Source organism: Bufo bufo, chromosome 4 (assembly GCF_905171765.1).
Source record: "Bufo bufo chromosome 4, aBufBuf1.1, whole genome shotgun sequence".
Taxonomy (NCBI): domain Eukaryota; kingdom Metazoa; phylum Chordata; class Amphibia; order Anura; family Bufonidae; genus Bufo; species Bufo bufo.
Genome location: NC_053392.1, coordinates 52327941 through 52346729, shown reverse-complemented (window position 1 = coordinate 52346729; position 18789 = coordinate 52327941). Strand labels below are relative to the sequence as shown.

General features: G+C 42.7%; 1 protein-coding gene across 2 annotated transcripts in view; it reads right to left on the bottom strand.

Annotated features, from left to right (window-relative positions):
- The window catches only part of LOC120997233 (cytochrome P450 2K6-like), a 265867-nt gene that overhangs the window by 141565 nt on the left and 105513 nt on the right, over nt 1–18789 (bottom strand). The window contains exon 4 of one of the 2 annotated variants that reach the window (XM_040427230.1): nt 11384–11392. The exons of the other annotated variant lie outside the window; for it this stretch is intronic. Within the exon in view, the coding sequence (XP_040283164.1) occupies nt 11384–11392 (9 nt within the window). The remainder of the gene's footprint in view (nt 1–11383; nt 11393–18789) is intronic. 2 annotated transcript variants of the gene reach the window in all.

Here is an 18789-nt window from a genome sequence, read left to right as displayed (position 1 = left end):
ATGGATATCCTCCGTTTGTACTCAAATTCACATGGCTTCTCCAGGTGTGTCAAGGTGCAGGAACACTCCTACAAAGTCCTCACACAGTGGTATATGACGCCCAAGCAACTATTTTTAAGAGCTCTACGGATAAATGTTGGCGGTGCAAAACAAGGGTAGGTACCCTCTCACACATCTTTTGGTTTTGTCCTAGGATAAAACCCTTCTGGGATGGAATTTCTAACGCATTAACCTCGATACTACACACTGATATCCCATTAACACCTGAGCTGGTCCTCCTCTGGCTGCCCACAAAGGCACTATCCCCATCTAAAGGCAGCCTTGCTACGCAATTAATCCAAGCAGCAAGACTGCTTATCCCTCAGAAATGGCTAAGTACGGAACCCCCTACACTCCTTCATTGGGTGAACAAGGTAGACCACATACACCGATTAGAGGAATTAGCTAGCTGGGAAACCAGGACACATGAGAAACATGCTAAAATGTGGGGCTCATGGTTGCAATTTCGGATGACAACCCTTACGAAGGTCCAATAATGGTCAGTGTGACCCCAGCCTAACAAGTGGAAGCCCACATTATGCCCAAACATCATACAATGCCTTGTCTTCATAGGTGATGCTTAGATATCAATGTAGTTTTTGTTATTGGAGGCCTGTTGGTCAATAAAAAAAAAAAAACATATCAACAGTTGGTCCCCTGCGCCAATCAGAGATGTAGCTTATGAGTACCTCTAAAGTTACATAAAGGCCTCTATATTGATCTGACACGGTGCCTTATAATATAATGCTCAAACTGTTATTTTATGTTCTACAATTGTATAATTTTACTTCAAATGATGGAGAAGTGCCTGGTATTCAAGTGTAACCAAAGTGTAACCAAATGATGGAGAAGTGCCTGGTATTATGCATCATTTTGTACTTCTGTGATACTCTTGTCATGTCCTTTCTTGACCTGACTCAATAAAAAAAGATAATTGACAAAGAAAAAGAAAAAGAAAAATGGCTGTATTTCAAATGCCAAATTCAAACCCCTGTATGTAGAGGTGGTATCTCACAGGGCCTGAACCTCTGTAGGCATGCAGTAAATATATCTTTGCACAAAATGGCTGTATTTCAAATGGCTGTATTTCAAATGCCTAATTCAAACCCCTGTATGTAGATGTAGTATCTCACAGGGCCTGAACCAGTGTAGGCCTGAATTCAATATTGATGCACCAATTGGCGGTATTTAAAATCTCTGAATGTAACCCAAATGTATTAAAGGTGTATCTCACAATGACATCTGCATCAAAGGCTGCCAACTAAATTTTTTGTGCCCAAATGAGTGTTTGTTTAAAAACTGAATTTGACAGCAGTATATAAGCCTGTAATTTCACACGTGCTGATGCTGCAAGGCCTGAAAATTGTGTTTTTGTCAAAAGACTGTGTTTTTCAAACCCCAGAAAATGATGGGTGTATTTCTACCTTAAATTGCACACTGACTAATACAGATTTTGTAGATTGACAAAAAAGTATTTTTTTTGCTAACAGAATCTGAAAACTGTATATATTAAACTTGAATTTAACACTTGCAGATCTGGAAAATACTGTTTTTTGAAACAAAATTGTGTGTTTTTCAAACTCCAGAAAATGATGGGTGTATTTCTAGCTTAAATTGCACACTGACTAATACAGATGTTGTAGATTGCCAAAAATGTCTTTTTTTTGCTTACAGAATATGAAAACTGTATATATTAAACTTGAATTTAACACTTGCAGATCTGGAAAATACAGTTTTTGAAAAAAAAGTGTGTTTTTCAAAACCCAGAAAATGATAGGTGTATTTCTAGCTTAAAGGGAGTCTGTCACCACAAGTTGCCCTTATAGACCACTTACATAGCACTATAGCATAACTATAGATCAGTCAAATGGTACCTTTGTCTTTTTGTTTGGATGTTCACCAGGGGGAAAAACTGAGTTTTATTCATATGTAAATGAGGGCTCGCAAGTGCCCACGAGCGGCGTTCGGGCTGTACGTGCCCAGGCTGCTCTGCCTTCTTCTCACATAACCCCTCCCCAGCCTGTTACTTGGCCCGCCCTGTAAGCCTCTTACGTCATCCAGTGTACTGGCCTATATCCCGCCCGCGCATGCGCACTGCATGGAATGATGCTGCTGCCCACAATGGTCATCACAGTGCGCATGCGCCGGCGGGATATCGGCCAGTACACTGGATGACATAAGAGGCTTACAGGGCGGGCCAAGCAACAGGCTGGGGAGGGGTTATGTGAGAAGAAAGAATAGCGACCTGGGCACTTACAGCCTGAACGCCGCCCCTGGGCACTTGCGAGCCCTCATTTACATATGAATAAAGCTCAGTTTTTGCCCCTAGTGAACATCCAAACAAAAAGACAAAGGTACCATTTGACTGATTTATAGTTATGCTACAGTGCTATGTAAGTGGTCTATAAGGGCAAATTGTGGTGACAGACTCCCTTTAAATTGCACACTGACTAATCAAGATGTTGTAGATTGCCAAAAAAGTATTTTTTTGCTAACAGAATATGAAAGCTGTATATATTAAACTTGAATTTAACACTTGCAGATCTGGAAAATACTGTTTTTTGAAAAAAATAGTGTGTTTTTAAAACCCCATAAAATGATGGGTGTATTTCTACCGTAAATTGCACACTGACTAATCCAGATGTTGTAGTTTGCCCCAAAAAAATTGTGATTTGCAATGTCCAAAAAGCTCAGATGCCATGCTGGTGCACTGAGCATGCATAAAATGGCCACCGCCGCCACCTACCTAACAGAATTCTAAAAGTTAGCATTTTTTGTTCAATGAGCTCAGGGCAGGGTAAAACGATAGTGCCCTGCACCCACACAACTATTTCTCTGTAGATCGCTGAGTTAGATTCTCTCCTATTCTCTCCCTGAAATCACAAGTCCAGCTGCATCCTCTCCCTACACTTGTAACAGCAGAGTGACATGCAGCGCTACGTGACCCAAGCTTATATAGAGTCTGGGTCACATGCTGCTCTGTCCAATCACAGCCATGCCATTAGTAGGCATGGCTGTGATGGCCTCTTGGGGCAAGTAGTATAACGCTTGTTGATTGGCTGCTTTGCAGCCTTTCAAAAAGCGTCAAGAAACTGCCAAATACCGAACCCGAACTTTTACGGAAATGTTCGGGTTCGGGGTACAAAAATCCTAGAGTTCGGCATGAACCCAAACTTTACAGTTTGGGTTCGCTCAACCCTAGACACAAGCTCAATACAACTATATCTGACTAACATATGCTTTACCATCCAGAGGATAGGCAGTGTTTTATGTCACAAAATACTAGTCTGAAATCTGTGTCAGGGCATCTCCAGACAGTTTAAAAAAAAAACAAAACAAAAAAAACAATACAAGTGTGCAATGTGTGTTTTACAATACAGAGGGTAGTATTTAAAATCTCTGAGTGAAAACATGTTAAATACTAGTCTGAAATCTGTATCAGTTCCTCAACTCAAGTTTGTGAGTAAGTACAACTGCTGCATGAACAATATCATTCCCCTCATATTTATCATTCCCCTCATATTACAGACTGACAGACATATCATTTACATGAAGCAGTCTGATGATTACTGGATAGCCATGCTTTTAGACCCTCGCTATCAAAGCAAAATTTGGGAATGTTTTCTTCCTGCCAAAAAGAGGCAAACGTTTTTTTTTATTATTAGGAAACACTGTGTATGCAGCTTTCTGCAACTTTCAGTGAGCATAGCCCTGCCGCCCCCACATGTCTGAGGCCCCTCTCCATCCCCTGCAAAGTCCACCACTTCCCATAGTCTCTGCTACCACAAACAGCAAAACGCAGCAACAGCAGTCAGTTCAGTATCTATGAATGAAGCTTGAATCCTTGAGGATTTTCACATTTTTCTACCTGGGACTGATGAATAGATCTGCCCTTGCTTATGTTGCTCCACCATGTGACTGCTGCTGTTGGCTTGCCTACCATCATATTCTTTACTTTATGGTTAGTGCTGCTGATTCCATCTTATCACTGCTGCTGTCTGTATGCCTACCATCATGTTCTGCACTACATGGCTGCTGTTGCCGCTGCAGCCACCATCATGATGTGTACCATATGGCTGGTACTGCCGCCAACACAGCAGCTTCTACTCCCTGCTTCTAATCCCCTAATGCCACTACCATAACCCCTTCACAGCTGCAACTACTATTACTACCCCTAAACAACCACACACACATCTACTGCCTTGTTTGTTCTATGCTGTGCTGTTACTGCTGCTTCTACTATTACCTTGCCCTTCCCACATTTAAATATCCACTACAATGGGACTCGGAGCACAAATGTCTTTCTTATAGATTACAAATAAGGCCTTTTTACATAAACAATCTCACCACATGCAGGTGCCAGGCGCTGCCCCCTAATAGGCTTGAAGCGCTGCACAGCGTGCAAGCTGAATCACATTCTTGGAATCTGTACACATGTACGGTCGCAACTCGGTTTCTATGCTCCCATCCAAACCATGCTGTTTCTCTGGATGGTGACTGTTATGATCCTTAGTGTGCACTTAGGAGGACAAGACAATTGAAAAGGCACCCTGGGTGAGATCCACAAAACAGAGGGAATGGCCCCAATTTTATCATACTTACAGAATAAAACTTCTTAAAAAGCATTAAAAAGTTTCTTTCCCTCTTGCATACCTGACAGGTTTCACCTTCACAGCTTTCTCAAGGGTTACAAAATTAACTCCTTTCAGCAACTGTTACTAGTGCTGAGTGAAATCTTGTGCGCGGTAACGTATGACGTCATCACGCACCGCTCAAGATTTGCACTGGATCTTGGAGCAAGATGACCACAGCAGGCTCTTTGCGCTCAAATGGATAAAGTGAGTATTTTTAATTTTTATTTAACAGATTAATCCCTGACAGCCCTTAATGGTCATCTCAGATACAGCGATCAGTGATAAACGGGGCATCTGCGGGATTCAATGACGGGGAGCGGCGTAATCGCAAAGTAATTAATCACAAAGCGAATTTCTTTGTGAAATTCAGCGAAGCAGCCAAATTAGATTTTGAGAACTTCACTCATCTCTACCTATTTTATCACAAATACAGTCCTGATCAAAAGTTTAAGACCACTTGAAAAATGGCAAAAAATCATATTTAGCATGGCTGGATCTTAACAAGGTTCCAAGTAGAGCTTCAACATGCAACAAGAAGAAATGGGAGTGAGACAAAAAAATGTTTGAGCATTTAATTTAATGAAAACAACGAATAAACTGAAACAGGCTGTTTTTCAGCTGATCAAAAGTTTAGGACCACACCTCCAAAAAAAAACTAAACCCCCCCAAAACAGAAATCCAACTTCCAAACATGAACTCAGTAATGAGTAGCTCCGCCATTATTGTTCATCACTTCCAAAATTTGTTTTGGCATGCTTGATGCAAGCGTTTCCATGAGGTGAGTGGGAACATTTCTCCAAGTGGTGAAGACGGCCGCACAAAGGCCATCTACTGTCTGGAACTGTTGTCCATTTTTGTAAACTTCCCTTGCCATCCATCCCCAAAGGTTCTCATTTGGATTTAGATCAGGGGAACACGCAGGATGGGCCAAAAGAGTGATGTTATTCTCCTGGAAGAAGTCCCTTGTCCTGCGGGCATTGTGTACTGTAGCGTTGTCCTGTTGAAAAACCCAGTCGTTACCAGACAGACGAGGGCCCTCAGTCATGAGGAATGCTCTCTGCAACATCTGGACATAGCCAGCGGACGTTTGACGCCCCTGCACTTCCTGAAGCTCCATTGTTCCACTGAAGGAAAAAACACCCCAGACCATTATGGCGCCCCCTCCACTGTGGCGCATAGAAAACATCTCAGGTGGGATCTGCTTGTCATGCCAGTAACGTTGGAAACCATCAGGACCATCAAGGTTAAATTTTTTCTCATCAGAGAATAAAACTTTCTTCCACCTTTGAATGTCCCATGTTTGGTGCTCTCTTGCAAAGTCCAAACGAGCAGTTCGGTGGCGTTCAAGGAGACGAGGTCTTTGAAGACGTTTTTTGTTTTTGAAGCCCTTCAGTCTCAGATGCCGTATGATGGTTATGGGGCTGCAGTCAGCACCAGTAAGGGCCTTAATTTGGGTCGAGGATCGTCCAGTGTCTTGACGGACAGCCAATTGGATTCTCCGGCTCAGTGCTGATGAAATTTTTTTGGGTCTTCCACTTGACTTTTTTGTTCCATAACCCTCAGGATCATTTAAGAAATTCCAAATGACTGTCTTACTGCGTCCCATCTCAGCAGCGATGGCGCGCTGTGAGAGACCCTGCTTATGCAGTTCAACAACCCGACCACATTCAAAAAGGGAGAGTTTTTTTTGCCTTTGCCATCACAACGTGTGACTACCTGACAGAAAATGACAATGAATCCACATCTTTGCACAGATTTGGCCTTTTAAAGGCATGTGGTCCTAAAATTTGGATCAGCTGAAAAACAGCCTGTTTCAGTTTAATCATTATTTTCAATTAATTGAATGCTCAAAAAAGGTTTTGTCTCACTCTCATTTCTTCTTGTTGCAAGTTGAAGCTCTACTTGGAACCTTGTTAAGATCCAACAATGTAAAATGTGATTTTTTTGGCCATTTTACAAGTGATCTTAAACTTTTGATCAGGACTGTAGTAAAAGATAAACATTCTGTATTGCATTCTGTCATAATAGATGCTGGCCATAGACTTCTATTATGGTGGAATGCAATACTAAATGCCTCTTATAGGCTTCCGTTATGCATGCCATCATAGAATTCCATTATGGTCCGTGGTAACGGAATCCATTGCGGAAATTTTTAGATAACCCGAACGCCGAACTTGCAAATCACAAGTTCACTCAACACTATTATACACCAATTTTCAGGGAAATTAGAACAACTCGATTTGGTTCCAAACTGTACTTTTTGAAAAATTGGTTGAATGAGACACAAAGAAAATTTCAAGAAGTTTGCTTATCTCTACTTAAAAATAAACAAGATAATAGTTAGTCAACTAACTGTAGTTGAGCATTTCCATTTAAATTAGTCAACTTAGCTGTACATTTCCATTTTTTTCTCTAGGAATAATGGGAATTGGTAAGGGTAACCCTTCTTGACCTTTGTTTGCTTAATCCACCCCTCCCATGATTTTTCCCTTTGGCATGAAGTGAGCTTTCACACTAAAGTTTTGACTTCTCCTGCAGGAGCAGGCCCATATTTCCTAAGACTGCACATCTTTTATTAAATGGGAAGTATTGAGAAATAATAATCAGAAAATTAGATCTACTGTATAAGCAGGCCCATATTACAGCAGCTGCAATATTTGGGAGTCAATTAAATGAGAAATATAATATATTATTACGGTCTCCAGAACATCACCTTCCTTTAAGATCAAGGATTGACAGGGAAGCTGTGTGCAGATCCTTTCCTGTTACTATTCTGCCTTATTTAGGCAGTACAGACCTTATAAGGATCATGAGATGACTCGGCTCATTTGTCTCAGTCTATGCAGCAAAGCTGACATGTAAGCTACAGAAAAAAGCTTCAGACTATTCTGACTTCCTACAATTTTTAAGTTTTTGATCATGGCTGCAGAAAGACCCTTATGGTTTGTTCGTTTAAGTGGCTTTACGGTTCTACATGCACCAGAGTTGAGTTTTTCATGTAAATACAATAAATGATTGGAATTGACCAATTTAATCATTTCAATTGCAGCTCAATGGGAAAAAAGATATATCTAAAGGATTTAACAATGAATTACAGCAAATGACAAACTAATCCCAGACTGTATGTCCATGCGGTAGTCCCTGAACACTTGGGAAAATGTTATGTTAAATAGATCATTTACAATAAAGTATGCGAGATAAAGTGAATGATTAACTAAACATTGTGTACTGATATTGATTATTTTCTGTAGACATTAATAGGGTAGTCACAGGGGATCACAATACACTGTAGATTTTTATTTTTTTTCAACGAGACACAGCGCAAATCATGTGAGGCTGTGGTGCATTTGTTATTCCACCGACTGATGACAGGTCCACATCATTGACCCCTGGGGGGAAGCAGAAGGTGAATTTCTGCAGAAGGCTTGTAAAAAACATGAAAAGCTCCATTCTTGCAAGCGTCTCTCCAGCACAGGCTCTTCGACCTGAAATGGAAAAAATGATAATAATTAGATGGGCAAATCGAAGCATCTGAAGTGGAATTCGATCTAAAGTTTAGGAAATTTTTTTTTTCTAAAATGACTGTAAGAAGCCCGGGCACACAATATGACCCGTAATGCAGTGCAGCTAGCCTACCCAGAGATAGCAATCCCCTGTGACATATTAAATGCCTCATCCCGTGCTGTCTCTGCCATTTAACTGTGAGCTAAGCTAAGGAAGAGATGTGACATGTGCCACTGCCATGGACGTTGTTGCAGAAAACTGTTTAAATAGGAATATTGGATAGGGAGAGTTTTTTGAGACTGTAGGGAGAGCATAGTAAGACAGCAGGGACAGTGACAATTGAGTGTAATCACTGTGCATCTTGTTGAACTGCTGCCACATGCTTAGTTAGTTATAGACTTACTGTGCCCCAGACTCAATATTAAAGGGCGGTCTAATATATTGTTCAACTGCTGGCACATTCTTAGTTAATCTGTAACATTACTGATACAGTTACAGTATACTATGGCCAACAAACAGTTGCCTGGGCCCTCCAAAGGAACAGGCAGTGGCAAAAATTTTGCTGCAGCCAGCACATGTAGCAGCAGAAGGAGGGGGGGGGGGGGTTAGAAGATGACGGAGCTCAGTGGACACCACACTTAATTGGCATGGCCCAGGAACTGCCTCTGTGCCCTCACATGACTTGAACCTGGCTCTTACTTTTGAAGCTCATTCTGCTAGCCAAGTAAGGTATGCTGCCGGCTTTGCTCCACTTTTCCGCAAGGATGAGCTTTGTGAGGACAGGTAGCAGTTACAGGCCAGCAGAGGAGAGTTCTGCTGTGGACTCATCAAGGTGTGCAACTGCCGATGATGACAGTCGGGTGGGCCAGGGATGTGCGCAAGAGACAGTTGAGGGAGACCAAGCTTTTGTAGAAGATGATATAGCCAATCACATGTGGGAGCCAACTGAAAAGGAAGCAACATCATCATCAGGGGGCAAGGGTGGCAGCGTGGGTGATACAACAGGGAGAAAGATCTGCAGCCAAATGCAGGAGGAGTACGCCTCCTGCTACTCAGGAGACTACCTGTGAGTCACACACTAGCAGGATTTTGGGGGTACTATCTCTCCTTGAGAAGAACGCCTTAATCGATGTGAGGAGACTTATAGGCCATACATGCTCCTCTGAAATTCTGGGAAGAAAGGGATGCAAATGAGCTCTTAACAAACTCTGCCTCTAATGCCTCTAGTAGAGGCTGAGCTTGTTAAGAGCTCATTTGCCTCCATTCCTACACACTAGCAGTGCACGCACAGGTTCATAAAATCAGCGGCAGGCATCACATAGTGGTGGAGAGAAAATGCCATACTCGCCAGTGTGGGAATTTTTCAGAAAGTTACTGGGGGACATTAGCGTGGTGGTATTTAAGATGTGTAGGCAGAAGGTGAGGCGCAGCCTGGGTGATAATGTTGGCATGACAGCCCTGCATCAACACATGGAGAATCACCATGAAGTGGTGTGGGAAAACCATGTCATTTATTTAGTCTTACAGCCTAAATAATATCTGATTGAGACTATTGGTGACAACAGTCCCACTGATATTTCAAGATTTCAAAGCTGTGAGTGGCCCACAGTGAGAGAGTGTGGGGAAATATCCTTATAAAATATAACCTTTATATAATATACATTAAAATATACACCTGAAGATGCATCACAATACAAAACATACAGTATAGTCAAGGGGTTCTAGGGTAGATACCCCACTGCTGGTAGAGAAAAAAGACAAAACTTAGCACTGATGCGCATGTGTGAACGCTAACAGTGTTACCCAGCCAACACAAATATACAACATGTATTGGGGTTCTATGACGGATACCCCACTTCTGGTGGAACAAGGATAATTAATGTAACTGCTGCGCCTGTGTGGACGCGAGCAGTCTTACCTGACCGACCAGGTGACTAGGATCAGCGTGGCAGGGGAATCAGGCCTGATGGAAGGGAGTGTAGACAAGGAATGCAGTCATGAGAGTATGGATGCTGTGCCCTATTTCACCCTATATACTTGGTAGGATTGGGGCCTACTCCCATGCTGCCTGTCTACACAGAGCACTCGCCCTGAAAAGAGCGACCCCGTCCGGATACCTGTCCCTAGTTATGGACCTGAACCCTAGTATAATAAACAAAAATAAAGTGACTACAGGCCTCCTGACGTGGCACGTTTCTGTCGTGTCGACTCCTCAGGGGGATTCAGTACATGTAGAAACAAAACACAAAAAATACCGTCTATGACCGCAGGTAGCAGTTAAACATATACTGCAGTTGGACGGTTGCATTAAAGACTAGACCCAAAAATCAAAGTCAAAGTCTAGGGGCAGGCATCCATGGTGCAGGATTGCCATGCTACAGAGGAATAGATGCTTCTCTGCTCCTTGGTGTGTGAGGATCTGGTGGTCCTCGCTAAAGGTAATATCCCTATTGTTAAGGGGGTTCCTCAACCTACACCAGCCACACTGACACATACCTTCATGGAGTTTAAATAGAGCCCCAGCGCGCCTCTTCCAGGGAGACCGCCCTGTCAGCATCAGCGTCGGCGTGTGACGTCACGCGCATGCGCCGCGACGCACCAGACGCCGCCGCCGATGCCACATGATTGCGGCGACCAATCGGATCAGGAGGCGGAGGGAGATAGCGGTTACCTAGGGGAATATGTCAACAGAAGGTAACCTCACAGTGCGTCCCATAGTAGAGGCGTCCGTGACAACGCTACAAAACAAAATCGTAGCAGAATAGAACTGACATTTCTTGCAGGTTCGCAGCGACAGGAACTAATCAGGGAGAACTGGACATAATACCAAGTAAAATTGAGAATATTTTTAAATAGTAATATGTCTCATATATATGCGTCCCTTCCAGAAGAATAGGATGCCACCGTTAGTATGAGCATTACTCCTGTTGAAGAGAGAGCATCACCACGAACTATATAAAGCACCCATAGTCCAGCCTTTCATTAAGGCCCAGGGGTGCAGATGTTTTGAGCCCAGCCTGAAGCAGCAACCGCTGCATCTCCCATCAGCCTGCACCCACTCTCCAGCAGTCAGGGCTCGACAACATCAGCAGAAGGAAGATGTCAATCCTTCCCATCAACTACAATGTCGTTTATGGGTCTTGATGCTCCTTCTCCTCGTCACTTATTTCAACAGCAATTGATCACCGAGGCGATTTAAAAAAGACAAGGCCTCTCTGTGTCTGGTAGAGTTCATGCCAGGGCTGACATATGGAGTTGCAACTATGGTCAAGGACAATATATGCCATTCACAGCCTACTGGATAAATGTGGTTCTGGCTCAGGCACACCATAAACTTGGCCAGGCAATGGCAATGCCGCCTTCGCATTGTAATGTTGGAATTTCTACACTAATGTCCACCTCTGCCTCCACTTTTTCCCCACCCTCCCCTCTAGGCACAGTTCACAGTGGTCCTCCAGCATATTATCTATGCAAAGCTAGGCATTGTCACATGGTTCAGCACATGGTCAGCCTTGTGAAACGGGGTCACACCTGGGAGGAACTGCTCCACGTCATCAATAAAGAAATCAAACAACTGGCTGTCTCCTTGCCAACTGAAGATAGGAACCATGGTTACTGATAACTGGAAGAACATTTTGTCTGCACTGCGAGAGGGAGGGCTGATCAATGCGCCTTGCATGGCGCACTTCTTCAATCTCATTGTTACCTGGTTCCTCAAGTGTTCTACTAAACTGCAAGAGCTCTCAAAAATGTACAGGAGACTGTGCATGCACTTTAGCCACTCTTACCCTGCAAAGCATGCCCTCCTTGAGCTGCAAAGGCAAAATGCTCTTCTCCAATATTGTCTAATATGCAACTTTTCACCCATTGGAATTCCATACTCCGTATGTTAGACCTCCTGTATGAGCAGAGGATGGTGGTCAACAATTTCTTAATTGCTGCAGATGGACAGGTCTACTCCCCGATGTAACTTCCATGTAATATAATTGCAGTTGCCTGCCAGTGAGTGTCAGGCCCACTGACTGTACTGTGCCCACTGCCCACCACTCATATAGGGTGGCACAGTACCTTGCAGATAAAAAAGTCATTTAATTTGTTCTCATTAATATAATTGCAGTTGCCTGCCAGTGAGTGTCAGGCCCACAGACTGTACTGTGCCCACTGCCCACCACTCATATAGGGTGGCACAGTACCTTGCAGATAAAAAAAAGTCATTTCATTTTTTCTCTGTAATATAATTGCAGTTGCCTGCCAGTGAGTGTCAGGCCCACTGACTGTACTGTGCCCACAGGCCACCACTCATATTGGGTGGCACAGTACCTTGCAGATAAAAAAGTCATTTCATTTTTTCTCTGTAATATAATTGCAGTTGCCTGACAGTGAGTGTCAGGCCCACTGACTGTACTGTGCCCACTGGCCACCACTCATATTGGGTGGCACAGTACCTTGCAGATAAAAAAGTAATTTAATGACCTTCAATGAGATCAGTGAGGACGTGCAACGGGACATGAGTAGCTCGGCATCCAACCTTGTGCAAATGGGGCCTTTCATGCTGTCATGCCTGTTGAGGGACCCTCGTATAAAAAGGCTGAAGGAGAACGTCCTGTAGTGGGTGGCCACACTACTAGACCCCCGGTATAAGCAGAAAGTGCCTGAAATGTTACCGAATTACCGGAAGTTGGAAAAGATGCAGCAGTTCCAAAACAAGTTAAAAAGTATGCTTTACACAGCGTATAAGGGTGATGTCACAGCACAATGGGAATCTAACAGGGGAAGAGGTGAACGTAATCCTCCTCCTACCACGACCACGCCGGCAAGGACAGGACGCTTTACAGATGTGTTGTTGATGGAGGACATGCAGAGCTTTTTAAGTCCTACGCATCGCCACAGCCCTTCGGGCTCCACCCTCAGAAAATGACTCGACCGACAGGTAGCAGACTACCTCGCCTTAACTGCAGTTATCAAGACTCTGAGGAGCGATGAACCCCTTGACTACTGGGTGTGCAGGCTTGACCTGTGGCCTAAGCTATGCCAATTTGCGATAGAACATCTGGCCTGCCCCGCTTTAAGTGTCCTGTCAGAAAGAACCTTCAGCGCAGCAGGTGGTATTGTCACTGAGAAGAGAAGTTGCCTAGGTCAAAAAAGTCTAGATTACCTCACCTTTATTAAGATGAATGAGGCATGGATCCCGAAGGGACTGACAGTGGGGGATGCATTTGACTAAAAAAGGCCTGATGAGATGCCTTGGGCTAAAAATGGTCCACACGCTGCTGTATTTAATCTCTGCATGCCGGATGACTTGCGTGACTTCTCAAAATACAGTATCGGGTAAGTGATTCTATATTTAAGATATATATTATTACTGCCCTATACTGTAAGAGTGGATTATTTGAACCCGGTAAGCGCTTCTGATAAGCGTCTCCCAGGAATCTGATATTCCTAAAGAAATAGAGGGATCTGAAGTCCCAGAGGAATCTGATATTCCTAAAGAAATAGAGGGATCTGAAGTACCAGAGGAATCTGATATTCCTGAAAATGGGGTCTGTAGTCCCCTAATCTGAAAAACAGTATTGTGTGCAACGAATATCCTTTGCTAAAACCTGTATATTGCTGTATAGTTGCTTAAGAATATTTAGTCGTTAAAAATATATATAAGGTTGAATTTTACTGTATAGACTGTGTATAGATTATGTATAGATTGTATGTGAGTTCATGCTGAAATTGAAGGTATAAAATTGGCCATCAATAGTGTAAAATCTGCCATAAATTCAGGAGTAATATGAGCCTGAATTAGAATTAATACCATCTAGAATAGTTTAAAATCTGCCATAAATTCAGGAGTAGTTATGAGCCTGAATTAGAGGAAATAGGAAAACCACATAAACTGATAAGCATAAGGTTTATCAGTAAGTATTTTTGCACTAAACACAAACATAATCATCCTTTGATAAACCTCCAAATTCAGCTGAACTCACTGTATATTTTAGCTAAGTAAAAATGGGCAATTCTTATGGTAAGAAGGATCCCATAAAGAAACAGAATTTTAAAATTTGGAACTGAAAATCATGTACCCTAAGTCTGCTGCAAATCTCTTTGGTAAAACTGTCTCCTAAAAATGAATTGGGGCAAAGTCCAAAACTGTTTGTCCAGAGGTGTTTGGGTCCATTTTATACTGATGCTTGGGTTGATAATATGTGTAAATGGACAGAAGGAATGAAATGTACTGACCCGTTCCCAAAAGAAGGGTCTTTTTCAGACTTTCATATGGTAATGATCAAGGGCCTATGTCTAAATGACACAGACACTTTTCCATTGTACAAAGGAGACCCTCACTGGAATAAAATGTATATGAAAACTTGTGGCCAGGCATGGCTATCTGTGCATAAGTTTTGGACTGACTTGTGCAGTTTAAATACAAGACAGCAAAGTAAAACCCCCATTGTGACTCCAACTCCTGTCCACCCCCATATGTGCCATTGTACCCTTTAGTAACAAACGTAACAACAGAATCAGATGATGAGATCTGCACACAGTTAACTGTACCACAAGCTTCTGGCTTTACAGAACCTGTGGAACAGGTGGTGTCTGAGCATGCTAATCAGTCTATTGTACAGTCTGCACAGCCCAGCAGAACAATATATGCAAGGGCATTAAAGATTCAAGGGCTGACCATAGACTCTAACTGTCTATGGTCAAAGGGAGGAGTAGTATGTGGATGGGAAGACCCTTCCCAACCCCATGGACAATGAGTCCATTAATTCTGATGCCTAGAGACTTGCAGCAGATACAAGAGGAATATGTGGCAAAACTGATTAAGAAATTAAACATTGACTATGATGATATTTCGCTCTTGTTTCCCTTGCCTGCAGGTGCACCAACCCAACCCTCGTCTTACAGGAAAAGATGGCGCTGGATTTTCTTTTAGCTTCTTAGGGGGGTTTCTGTGAGTTTATAGGAGAGGACTGCAGATACCAGGGATAAAGTCCAGGCCCATATGGATAAAGTCACTGTAATTGAGATAGGTCTATTACAAATGAGGGATATAATCCTTTCACAGCTTTGGGTGGTTTTGGAGATTTCCTGTTTTCCATAGGTAACTGGTTTTCCATAGGTAACTGAAATAGGAGTATATATATCTTCATGTTGTTGTTTTTCTCTTTATCATATATATCCTGGTGAGATGCTCCTGCTGTTTGATTGATCGGATCGCCCAGTCACGTGCAGATAATCACATCCTCATCGCAGCTCCTAGATACACCACGGATCAACCTATGTCTTTGATGGAAAGGATGTCCAACTAAACGTTCATCGCCACGCCACACCTTACCACATCAGGACATCGCTCAGAGTCAACTCCCCGAAAAATCTAACCGAAGGATGGAGCATCATCATGGAGGCAATGACACCCAAGGAGTATCACAATTGACGAGAGCAAGCTGAGGAAACCGAAAATTCAGCAAGAGACTCAAAGAACACAGGGGACATATTACAGAGAGGAGGGAACTGTCATGGAAAGTTTCATTAAGCATAGGATGACTATAGTAGACTTTCTTTTTGGCTTAGGAATGGTATGTAGGTGTATTTTCTATATGCCTCCCTGTGTAAGGTCTGACCTGATTACGGTTATGAGAGCGTGATCGGGTCAGGTCGTTGCAAGGGAAATTCTATAGATCAGCACTCTGGTCCCTACTTCCCATGTGAAAGCCGCCACCGTTGGTTTGAGAGGGATCTAATGACTGCTGGCTCTGAGAGCAATGTTCTTAGTGAAAGCTACCAGCGGGTCCTCATCAGCAACGGTGGGGTATGGCACACTGATGCCGGTCTCACTGAACCATGGGCGCCCCAACATGGAACATTGGTTGGTGGGACTGGTGTCCATGTGAATGCTATATCACCTTTCTTGGTCGACCCTGTTTTAAAAGACCTTCCTCAGGGACTGATCCCCCCTTTTGGAACCATGTCTAACAGAGATTCACTGTGGGTCAGTAGCATATTTGTACCAGATTAAATAGATGTTGTCCGATTAGGGCCACATTTGTTTAAAAGAAGGCTGATTCATTTGGGAGCATTTGCGCATGTTCTGGGTGTGGTAGTGGATGGTGAATGTTTGAGCACCACCCACCGGCACTCTCGGGAAATGTGCAAATGTGTACCTTCCAGGTCTAAAAAGTATTTCTATTGGTCAAGGCATGAGGTGGAATGTACCTGCATATCTGTAACATTACTGGGCAGCCATGTGCCATGGAGGGCGGGGTTAGCCCAGTAAAAGGTCTAACCCGAATATCCTATCTATGTGTAGAGCTTGCATGCCTTATGTTCTTTTTTACTATTCTTTCTTTCTTCTCTCTCTTCACTATGCAGGAGATTTTTTACAAATTACACAGAAGTTTTTTTTTTATCTCCTTCATAGTCTTTAGTGTCTTCATGTGTCACACACATGTTATATATATATATATATATATATATATATACACACTCACCTAAAGAATTATTAGGAACACCATACTAATACGGTGTTGGACCCCCTTTTGCCTTCAGAACTGCCTTAATTCTACGTGGCATTTATTCCAGAAGGTGCTGATAGCATTCTTTAGAAATGCTGGCCCATATTGATAGGATAGCATCTTGCAGTTGATGGAGATTTGAGGGATGCACATCAAGGACACAAAGCTCCTGTTCCACCACATCCCAAAGATGCTCTATTGGGTTGAGATCTGGTGACTGTGGGGGCCATTTTAGTACAGTGAACTCATTGTCATGTTCAAGAAACCAATTGGAAATGATTCGAGCTTTGTGACATGATGCATTATCCTGCTGGAAGTAGCCATCAGAGGATGGATACATGTTCTCATTCTGTTTACGCCAAATTCAGACTCTACCATTTGAATGTCTCAACAGAAATCGAGACTCATCAGACCAGGCAACATTTTTCCAGTCTTCAACAGTCCTATTTTGGTGAGCTCGTGCAAATTGTAGCCTCTTTTTCCTATTTGTAGTGGAGATGAGTGGTACCCGGTGGGGTCTTCTGCTGTTGTAGCCTATCCGCCTAAAGGTTGTGCGTGTTGTGGCTTCATAAATGCTTTGCTGCATACCTCGGTTGTAACGAATGGTTATTTCAGTCAACGTTGCTCTTCTATCAGCTTGAATCAGTCGGCCCATTCTTCTCTGACCTCTAGCACCCACAAGGCATTTTTGCCCACAGGACTGCCGCATACTGGATGTTTTTCCCTTTTCACACCATTCTTTGTAAACCCTAGAAATAGTTGTGCGCGAAAATCCCAGTAACTGAGCAGATTGTGAAATACTCAGACCGGCCCGTCTGGCACCAACAACCATGCCACGCTCAAATTTGCTTAAATCACCTTTCTTTCCCATTCTGACATTCAGTTTGGAGTTCAGGAGATTGTCTTGACCAGGACCACCCCCCTAAATGCATTGAAGCAACTGCCATGTGATTGGTTGACTAGATAATCGCATTAATGAGAAATAGAACAGGTGTTCCTAATAATTCTTTAGGTGAGTGTATATACATACACACACACACACACACAGCCTTAGATGGAAGAAAACGTACAGTGATCCCGTTTTTATATATATATATAAAAGTTGGGATCAATGGTTGGATTGAAAGGGATTTTTCATAATCTTACTTTTGATACATCACAGATTAGACATATATTATACAAGCCTCATCTCTTGTGGAATGCAGTACCTCGAATTAACATATCTCACACCCTGCCAGTGCTGGACACAATAGCAGCATCCCTGAACAAAAGGCTATTTAACATCTCACCTCATATACAATGACAACGAACTGTGATAACCTATTCAATTTATTAGCATGTAGAGGAAAACCTGTTCAATGTAAAATAGCCCTTTTGCAAGTATTGTAAATTGCAGATACCAGCATTGTTTAACAAAGTTTCAACTGTATTTTGACAACACATGTTCCCAAGGCCTCCTAAGAACTACCAGGATTGTTCCAATTGGATCTTGAGAGACAATATGCGCCCACCCCCAAAAGGCCCTATAAGTATGAGCTGAAAAATAAAGATGTCAGATATTTAACAACCTATGTTGACTCACGGTTGAAATTTATCTCCTGATCAGAAGCAAACCGGATATTAATTGCACAGGGAAATATTCATGGGTTGGAGGTCTGATGCCTCATCTTATACCAGCATAAACCTGCCTGAGAAAAACCGCTGACAGTTTGGTGTCAGAAGGTGGGATCCACCAAAATACAGTATTGGGTAAGTAATTCTTCATTTAAGATATATATTATTTCTGCCCTATACTGTAAGAGTGTATTATTTGAACCCGGTAAGCGCTTCTGATAAGCTTCTCCCAGGAATCTGATATTCCTAAACAAATAGAGGGATCTGAAGTTCCAGAGGAATCTGATATTCCTAAAGAAATAGAGGGATCTGAAGTCCCAGAGGAATCTGATATTCCTAAAGAAATAGAGGGATCTGAAGTCCCAGAGGAATCTGATATTCCTAAAGAAATAGAGGGATCTGAAGTCGCAGAGGAATCTGATATTCCTGAAAAAAATGGGGTCTGTAGTCCCCTAATCTGAAAAACAGTATTGTGTGCAACGAATATCCTTTGC